This window comes from Pyxicephalus adspersus, chromosome 3 (genome assembly GCF_032062135.1).
Source record: "Pyxicephalus adspersus chromosome 3, UCB_Pads_2.0, whole genome shotgun sequence".
In the NCBI taxonomy this organism is placed as follows: Eukaryota; Metazoa; Chordata; class Amphibia; order Anura; family Pyxicephalidae; genus Pyxicephalus; species Pyxicephalus adspersus.
This window is the reverse complement of record NC_092860.1, coordinates 123,028,567-123,038,947: the sequence shown is the minus strand read 5'-3', so window position 1 is coordinate 123,038,947 and position 10,381 is coordinate 123,028,567. Positions and strand designations below refer to the sequence as shown.

The following is a 10,381-nucleotide window of genomic DNA, read 5'->3' as shown; positions in this document are numbered from 1 at the left end:
TTAGAAGGTAGGGAGGGGTCCAGTGAGAGTTTCTTCAGGATAGGGAGAATTATGGCATGTTTAAAAGCGGAGGGGTATTTACCAGTAGAAAGGGAGAGGTTAAATAGTTTCGTAAGGGCGGGGCCCAGGGTGGAGAAATAAGGGCATGGAGTAGATCAGAGGGAATTGGGTCAAGTAGACAGGTAGTAGTTGGAGATGATGAGAAAAGCGTGGAGGCTTCGTCCACTGTACTGAGTCTATACCATGAAAAGCAGCGGATGCGTTACACTGATTTTCTGTACTTGCTAAAAAGTTTAATAGCTCAAAGAAAAAAAAAAGAAAACTAATATAGCTGCAATAGCCAACAAATGGTAATTCATAACAGCGGTCGCCAATTTGCCCACCTGAGATCGTAGAATGGGCGGGTTCTGCCATCATGACTTCACTCTGGGGGAAATTTCTTCCCTTTGAGTGACACACAGCTCCCGGCACATGCCTAATCCAGAGTCCATGAATTTAGCGGTCAGTGACGTCCAAAAGGATGGTGACCACTGATCTATAATAAACTTTTGTGCATACTTTTTTGTTTTGTTTAGCTATGCTTTAGAGTGAAAACACTGTTTAATTAGCATGAATAGAGCCCAAGGTAAGTATTATTTTAAAATTTGGTTCCGTTAGCACTGGGAACACTCCGATAGCAACGATCCAGTTCTTGTCCCACTTTCCTTTCTGACTTGATAGAAAAATACTCCCCTAGCCAATTCCTTTGCTCCTCCAATGACCTACTAATGACTTTCTCACTCATAACCTCATCACACCCACAGCTCCAGGACTTTTCTAAAGCTGCACCGACTCTCCAGATTGGTCTTCCTCCTTCTATTCAGCTTGCTCCTACTTTCTGCTCCTTTAAAAAAGATGAGTTTTAAGGGCATTTTTAAACTTGCCTACCTGTCTTCTTCTGTCTCCTAAAACTTCACTACTTCCAACCATTCCATATCTCCTCCCCTATTGTGGGATACTTCCCCCACCTCTTAGATTGTAATCTCTTCGGGGCAGAGTCTTCTCCTCCTCCTGTGTCACCGTCTATTGGTTTGTCATTTCAAACCCCTATTTAATGCAAATCGCTGTGTAATAAGTTGGAGCTATGTAAATACTGTTTTTCAATGATAATAACTTGAGGTGAATGCATGCTGGCGTTTCCCTCAGTTCTATAGAACCTAAGGAGATCTGCTTTAGCCCTTCTTCTCACAGACAAACATAAGAGCACTTTGATACAGCAAGCTTTTGAAAAAGTATTTGCAAATATTTTTGGCAAGCTTCAAGTATAATTCTTATGAATTTCAAAGAAAGTGTTCACCTCTTGTTTTGGAATGTTACACATAGATCATATAAGGAGTGCTGACTGTCGCTTTAAATAAGCTGCTAACAGGCTTTCAGCAAGCTGTGCTGAAGCCTACAGAATGCAAAAAAGAAAAGTGGGGCTCCTATTGCTGACCTCTACTTTGAGAATGTTAATTCCTTGGCTGTCATGCTGATGCTTTCGTTTATGACAGTAAAGAAAAACAGAATTCTGACGCTTATGTACAGCATGCTTGTTCTGAACTGAGATTCAAAAGCACTGACAATCAACATACATTTCCACACTTGAAGCGTGCTAGCAGCTTGTTTCGCTTTTTGAAAAATACAAAAAAATACAGAGCTTGTCTATTGTTTGTACATTACACCATGTTACAGGTTTTAAACAATGTGAAAGATACTTTGTAAATTTAATCTCAAAAGGCTATCCCTAAATATTACAAGAGAAAGAAACCTGGGGTATCAGACAACGGTCTCCAAGTAAAAGATGCATGGTGTATAAAATCTTGTCTCAGCTTTAAATTTTTGTCCGTTCATGGGTAACCCATCAACCTCAAGAAGCTTTAGTCCAAAGCTTTAGAATGTATTTGTAAATCTGAAAAATGACTCAAATTTTCACATTTAGCATTAACACCTATAAGATCATTATCAATCTACCAGTAAACCAAATGTTGGATTATTTCATGTCAGTAGCGTATAGGTTTTGAGCAGTAGCACAACATGTGTAAAACGTTTCAATGAGCACTGGTACAATTAAGCAAGATGGGAAAAGAGTCCTATCTTATTCAGCTTAGTGATGTCACATGCAACGTCAAATGGAACTTTATAGAGCTATCATACTCACTGGGTACAGTTAGGTGAGATATTGAGTATCTTCAAACTCATTGGTTGCCATCCAAAAGATTTTTTTTATTTATGTATTTTGTTTTTTTTGTGTGTGTAAGCGCATAAAATAGCACCAATTTAAATATAGGAAACTATTCCAGTTGTCTTGTCATTATTATACTAACACTAGATTGCATGCTAGAGCTGTAATTATGCATAATATACTGGATATAGTAATTGAAATTACTGCAGAAGCTGTACAAATTACCTAAATATTATTCAAGAGTTGTAAAATCTAAATGACACCATAATTTATTCAGAGTGAAGCACTATCCAGATTAATTTAGTATAAATGGTGTTGCTCCACATAGTAAAGTAGGTCCCTGGATATTTTAAAACGAAGTTTTTACACGGCAGCACAGTGTCTGAGAGGTTAGCACTCTGGCCTTTGCAGCGCTGGGTCCCAGGTTCGAATCTCAGCCAGGACACTATCTGCATGGAGTTTGCAGGTTCTCCTCATGTTTGCCCCGGGTACTCCGGTTTCCTTCCACATTCCAGTTAGTTGGCTTCTCCCCAAAATTGACTTTAGACTGTATAAAAGACATATGACTATGGTAGGGACATTGTGAGGTCCTTTGAGGGACAATTAGTAACATGACTATGGACTTGGTACAGCGCTGCATAATATGTTAGCACTATATAAATACTGTATATTAATAATAAAAATATTCCATACACATATACCACACACAGTCGAAACATTACTTTCCCTAGCTCTGAATTCACCTAAAGTTAATGTGAATGCAGCATTTTCTTGTATTTTAGTTCAGCTTCTCATCCAGAAGATCCCTAGAGGACAAGCATTTCATATATCAATAACGAGGAGAGGATATCTCTATCCACTCTTCGTTATGCTGTGCTGCACTGATCCAATACATCCAAATCATAAGAAAATAGATTGGTTTTTAGGAAAAAGCCCAAAAGAGCTCTCTTTGTAAGGGCGCTGCATAACTAATAGGACTAACTAATAAGAGACAGTCGGGTGTTCTACTGATACCATGACTTTGGCAAAACAAACATACACAAGGCCAAAACAGAGGTGCTGGATGTGTTTCTAAACCTGTAACACCTGTAAAGGAATTACAGATCAATCATTCAATTATCAATTATATTAGAAAGTGATGAGGAATGGATGAAAACGGTCAGGTTTTAGTTTACACTCTGTTCCCCCAAATGAGAAAAACCAGCACATGTAAAGTGGAGGTACATGTGGCACCATTTATACCTACAAAAGATCGATTTGTTGGAAACTGCACAATAACCAGCTAGATTTATTTTTCATAAAAACACAACACTGGAACATCAATCAGAATGGTGCCTAAGGGTCTTGATCATAAAAGGCAACTTTTGGATAGGCCACCTTGTACCAAAGTACACGCAGTGTCTTGCCTGTATTGTCAATAAAAAGTAGATCCTAAAGACTTACTCCAAGGGCAGGGAAAATCTTTTTCTGGAGTGGGGACAGCTCTGCACTGCAAAGGTAAGTGCCTTATTTATATCCAGAGGCAGAGTAGCCACTATGGCCAATGGTCACAAGCACAGATTTTATCCTCCACAATGCAGTGCCAAGACCTCAGCATGAAAAGGGGAGGAAGCTTGCTCACAGCCACTAGTGGTTGCAGTATTCTCCTCTCCTCCTCCTCTAAAATTATTTTATTCTGGGTGGGAGGAAGCTGTAGGTGGGTAGCTGCCCCTGTATTGTGAGCCAAAAACCTTAAAGTGGTTACTGAAAAGTGCCGGGGGTGGTTCGCCCGGCTAAAAGTGGCTGGGGGGAACAGCCTGGGTCTGATGGAAAAGAAACATGTTGGGTTACCAAGAGGAGGGTAAGTCCTGTTTATATTTTTCTATAAAAAATAAAAAAAGCATGCATCTTTGCAGTGGGGTAGCTTTTTGCTGAACATGAACTGAAGCCCAGTGTCAAGAACAAGGTATAGTGGCTTTAAAAATAGAAGAAGAAAGCCCAAGGGTAACATTAAACAGTATGATTTATCTTAAAGAGTAGCAGATGCTTGAAACAGACTAATAGAGGCAATCAGCCACTCAACTGAAAGTAAATTTTTAAAAAACCTGGGCAGATTTGATGGCTAATTTTCTGCCACTACTTTTATGTTGCATGCTCTCTGCCGACTTACAGACAATCTGCTGTGCTCTTTGTCAAAATACACTCAGATTCTTGCATGCCATGTTCTCTGTCAACTTAACCTAAGGTGCTTTGCTGCCAACTTATGGCTCACTGCTGTGCTTTGCCAACTTATGTTTAGATGCTTAAATGCCATGCTCTTTTCCAACTTACACTCCGGTACCTGTCTCTAATGCTTAGTCAACGTATATTAGCGTTTGTCTGCAAGAGCTTTGCTAGCTTTTCTTCAGGCATTTACTTTCCAAGCTCTCCAACTTATGCTCAGGCACTCACCTGCCATGTTATGTCACCTTATGTTTAGTTGCTCTTCACAAACTTACACTATGGTCCTTGCCTGCCATGCCCGGTGCCAACCTAATCAAGTGCTTGTCTACCACACTTAATGCAATGACCTGTGCCAACCTAATACAAGTAGATGCTTGTCCCACACACTATCCACCAACTTACACTCGGGGATATTCCCGTTAAACTTTAGGGCTTGCTAGGCTTCATTTTCTTAAGAACCTTAAATACACATTAGAAAGCCTTTCAGGCCATTTGCAAAAATATGAGAAGCAGAAGCATCCAGACCAGCAAATACTTTGCTGAGTGCTTGTAAACCCTGAAACATTAAACAACAAAATGCTCTTTTGACCTGGTGGTGGAATCAGGAATGTAAACTTTAAAATCCTTTTATTACCTGGTAACAAGAGAGTCATTAAATACCCTGCATGCCACTCTGCTAAAATATTAACGCAAACTTTTCATTAGGGAATTGTAAACAGCTATTTGTGACCTGGTTCTAAATACAGCTTGCCTGCCTTGTGAATCACTGACCCAAAGTGAGTACATTGCTCGGTGTTCACAACTTGTCACAGTTCTCTGCATGCTTGTGTTAGGTATGTGACCCCAAAGGATCAGCTTTACATCCAGGCATATGGGGATCTTTGGAGTCAGAATAGCAATGGCAGCTTTTAAAAATACTCAATGAGAGATCACTTATAATAAAGCTAGTATGGACACTTTGTTTGTTTGTTTGCATGGCTACTCCCCTATCAACTTGTTTGTGTAATTGCATGAGAACTGAAGGTTCGTTGCCATGCTTTGCCAATTTATGTTAGTATTTTGAGGGAATGAATTACACACTATATCTAAGAGTAAGGATCCCCTTGTCAGAGCCTGCAGGAATGCCTCCTATTGTGTGTTACTTCCCCCACCTCCTAGATTGTAAGCTCTTCGGGGCAGGGTCCTCTCCTCCTGTGTCACTGTCTGTGTCCGTCTGTCATTTGCAACCCTTATTTAATGTACAGCGCTGTGTAATATGTTGGCACTTTATAAATCCTGATTAATATTAAGGCCATCACAATGTTTGTAACAATAGTTCTGTGCAGCAACTTCTTCCATTCCCAATACCAGACAGACTTGCACGATAAGCTACGGATGGCCCGAACATCCAGCCTCCAATATCTGTACCCACAGGTAAAGAGGACCTTATAATAATAAATCTGCATACATAAACCTTATCATTACTCAGATAACATCTAGCTTTTTTCATTAAGCCAGAGGGCACCAGGCAGGTTTTACAGCCTAGTTTAGGAGGAACTAATTATTCTGCTGCAGGCACAACGAGCATTTTTCAAGTTACCTCTCCCCTAGCAATCAGACTGTAACTTTGTAACTTAGTAATCATAACAAAAGAGTCTGTAATAGGGGGGCTGATCTCTATCTGCGGAGATAATAGAATTTACATTTCTGTGAGCCCAGGAAGTACAAGCTGGATATGAATGGTGCCGAATGACTACCTGAACCTGGGACAACATAACGGGTTCTGGGATCATTTATTACCACTTGTCGGGGGTTGTGTGCACAGACAATGCAATAGTATGGGATGAAAGGTCCACTGGGCCGGTGCTGGCCCGGGACTCTGAGCTGATTACATTACTTGGGGTCCCCTCATTATTAATAACAGGATTTATATAGCGCCAACATATTACGCAGTGCTGAACATTAAATAGGGGATACAAAAGACAGACAGATACTGACAGTGACCCAGGAGGGGGAGGGGACCTTGCCAGAAGAGCTTACAATCACTTCCTATACAAGCTGAGTACATGTATACAGACGTACACCCGAATAACACACTGCCAGCCCTTTTGTGTTTTCATCAGCAGCCCTCACCACCCCCTCTCCCAGCAGTCTTACACTGTGACGTGCCCACATCCTCGTACCACCACTGGGTCTGGGGAATACTTGAGAAGCTGCTCCTCCAAGGCCCGCTCTTCATCTTCTTCCTCCTCTTCATAAATCTCATCAAAGTCCGCCATGCTCACTCCTCTCCTCAGCTGGGCACACAGAACGCAGCGCCTCAGCCGTCTCTCCCCCTCTTCCCGGCTGCGGCAATCACCAGGAAACTGAGGCCGCCATACCCGGCCGCTGCGTCATGACGTCAAGCGTCCCGTACGTCACCAAGTCGGGGAATTTAGTGCTGCAATAGTTTTTTTTTTATCGCAAACATGCCAAACTTTATTGTTCCACGAACAATTTCCAAGACTTAGGGGTATTAGCTGCTCTTTTTGCAGGCTCCCTTATATTTTGCATTGTGATGCATTTTATATTACGTAGAAACAATCAGAAAGATAATATTGCCATCAGACTTCATTTTTACTTAATTATTTTGTTTTATGTTGTTTTAGAAGCATAGGCATCTGTTGATGAATTGTGTTCAGTTTTTTATTGGTTATGACCAAAAAATTACTTAAAGTGGAACTGAAATTACTTTATAATTTTTTTTCTTAAAGGAGAAGTAAAATGAAAAAACGCAGAAAACAAAAAAAATCCACTTACCTTAAATCCCGCAGCGCAGTCGATCGGCATAGATGTCTCTTCCATCGGGTCCTGCGTCGTCCCTGCATCCGTCTCTAAGCCAGCGCCATCTTCGCCTCTTCTTCCGGGTTCTTTTTTCTACGTCACCTGACCCAGGCTCGAGATCGGGTGAACGAATGTTGGAAAAAAACTTGCCGAACTCTCAGCGCATGTGCCCAAGATGATCTGGTATGCGCAGGGAGCATCTAAGATCCTCCCGGGATGCGTGACGTAGGTATCGTGGGAGGCTTTGCGCTCCCATTCAATCATGATCACTAATTAGGGGCCAGTGCTGCACCCTTTTTTCATTATAAAAAAGGGTGCAGCAAAACAGAATTTTTACCTTACATAAAAGGGTTGTCTACCCTTTTATGTAAAGTGAAATTTCTGAGTTTAGGTATGCTTTAATGACATAAGATATTTTGTAAAGCAGGGGTGTCAAACACTGGCTTGCAACGTCCTTTTATTGGCCCCCAAAGGTTTCCTAAATATGAATTGCAGCTGGCCCGCCGCTGCTTTGAAATAGCGCTGCTACTACAATTTCCGGCATAACTCACGTCTAAAGACCAGCGGCCTCTCTGCCTATGCCTGGCTCCACATTGGACTGTTTTATGGAAGCAGGGAATTAGTAGGGTGGACGCAGGGGAATAGTAGCGGTGCTTTTAGTGAAGAGGGAGTTCCAGCCACTCATAACAATAAGCCCTGCATTGGACAGTTTTTTGATGCAGGGAACTGTAGTAGCTGTGCTATTATAGTTTAAAGTTTGATGACTTGTCTGGCAATGGAAAGCCTTCCTGTGAAATGATACTACAAATCCATCCACTTAGGTGCACAGGTGTAAATATTATGTCTGTTTTATTAAGCCTCTATTTAGTTGAGAAAGGCACAAACCTCCTATATATAATCTGATAGGATTATGATATAATAGCATGGTGGCTCAGAGGTTAGCACTCTGGCCTTTGCAGCACTAGGTCCCAGGTTTGAATCTCGGCCAGGACACTATCTGCATGGAGTTTGCAGGTTCTCCCTGTCTTTGCTGTGGTTTCCTCCCACATTCCAAAAACTTGCAGTTATGATAATTGACTTCCCCCAAAAGTTGACCTTAGACTATATTAAAGACATATGACTATGGTAGGGACATTAGATTGTGAGCCCCTTTGAGGGACAGCTAGTGACTATGGACTTTGTAAAGTGCTATGTAATATGTCAGCTCTATATAAATGCTGTATAGTAATAAAATGATAATAATATATTGCATTTACACTTACTGGCCACTTTTAAGTTTGTTACCACAAATATCTAATCTGCCAATCACATGGCAGCAATTTAATGCATTTACGCATGTAGTCATTATTAAGGCAATCTGCTCGTTTTAAATGGCATGGTTGTTGGTGCCAAGCTGGCTGCTCTGAGTATTTCAGAAACTGCTGATCAACTAGGATTTTCGCATGCAGCAATCCCTAGAATTTACAGAGAATGGCATGAAAAAGGAAAATGTCTAGAGTGTTAGTTATCTGCCTTGTTGATGCCATTGGTGACAGGGCAATGGCCAAACTAGTTTGAGCTGATAGAAAGGCAACAGTATCTCAATTAACCACTTGTTACAAGCAAAGTATGCAGAAGAGAATCTCTGAATGCACAAAATGTCAAATCTTGAAGCAGATGGGCTACAGCAGCAGGAGACCACAATGGGTAACTCACCTCTTAGCTCAGAGCAGACACCCCAGGCTACAATTCGCACAGACTCATCAAGGATGTTCAGAAAGCATTGCTTGATTTGATGAGTCTCAGTTTCTACTGCAACATTCGGAGAATGAAGTTAGAATTTGGTTTCAATAATATGAAGGACCAAATCCATCCTGCCCTGTATGAAGGGTTCAGGTTGTTGGTGGAATGGTACTGGGGATTTTAATTTGCATACTTTTTGCCTCTTAGTACCAATTGAGTATCATTTAAATGCCACAGCCTACCTAAGTATTGTGGCAGACCATGTCCATCCCTTTATGACTGCAGTGCATTCATCTTTTGATGGCTACTTCCAGCAGAATAGTACACCACAGCATTGGCTCAAATCATCTCAAACTGCTTTCTTGTACATGGTGGAACAGGTGATTCACATCATGCATGTGCAGCCAACAAATCTGTAGAAACCACATGATGCTGCCATGTCAATATAAAAAAAACCCTAAGGAATGTTTCCAGCATCTTGTTGAATTTATACCATGAAGACTTATGGCAGTTCTGAAGGAAAAATGGAGGCCCAACCCAGTACTAGCAAGTTGTACCTAACAAAGTGGTAGGTGAGTGTATAAATTTCAGCAAAAGTGGGCCAAACAGATAATGTTAGGGATAATACAACCAATGGTAAAGAAGTATGTTAGCCAGCAACATGTGAAGAAGGGCTGTGTGGAGGGTATGACAGCAATCAGTATGTTGGGGGAAGGAGTCTGGAAGGTATGTGGGTAAAACGTGCAGGACAGGAGTGTAGAGGGTATAACAGTGGAAAGTATGTGCAGGACAGAAGTTCAAAGAGTAAGACGGGAGGCAGTATTTGCAGAAGAGGAGTAAGGAGGGTATGACGGTAGTTGATACTGTATGTGCAGATGGGAAATGCAGATGGTATGAGTTTCGCTGCCTCATCTTTCCCTCTCATTGCCTCATTTATCTCTCTCTTTTATCTATCCATCAATCTGGTTGCTCTACACCAGAGGTTGGCAAACCCTGGCCTTTAGGCCAGATATGGCCTAGCCAGTGGTCTGTCCGGCCTAACGCCCCCCCTGGTCGATCGGCCTAATCCTCATGCGGCTCTTGTGCCTCTTTGTTATGCCTCCCTTCCCTATTTACTGCGGCCGGCGTTAACACTTTCACCACCATGGTAAGGGGACATTCTGTTCCCTTTGTATCCATTGAGGAGGACAGGGATTTCCCTTCAAGGACGTTCCTGGTGGGGGACGGAGCCATCAGTGCGGGACTCAAGAGGGAGAGTCCGGCCTAGTGTGCCTTCTCGACCTCCTGAAATGGCCTAGTAGTCAAAAAAGTTTGCGGATTCCTGCTTTACACCATGGTGCCACACTACAATCATGTTGCTTTCTGTCTCTATATCTATTATCCAGTCCCATTTTCCTCTTACTGTAAATTACATTACCCAGTATTGCTGCCACTTCTCTTAATTTCCTCCAT

At 41.7% G+C, this 10,381-nt stretch overlaps 1 protein-coding gene across 1 annotated transcript in view; it reads right to left on the bottom strand.

Moving 5' to 3' along the window:
• The window catches only part of CHIC2 (cysteine rich hydrophobic domain 2), a 21,476-nt gene extending 14,686 nt beyond the window's left edge, over nt 1-6,790 (bottom strand). Inside the window, exon 1 of the mRNA XM_072406236.1 lies at nt 6,542-6,790. Coding sequence (XP_072262337.1) covers nt 6,542-6,663 — 122 coding nt within the window. The 5' untranslated portion in view covers nt 6,664-6,790. The remainder of the gene's footprint in view (nt 1-6,541) is intronic.
• Between the last annotated feature and the right edge of the window lie 3,591 nt (nt 6,791-10,381).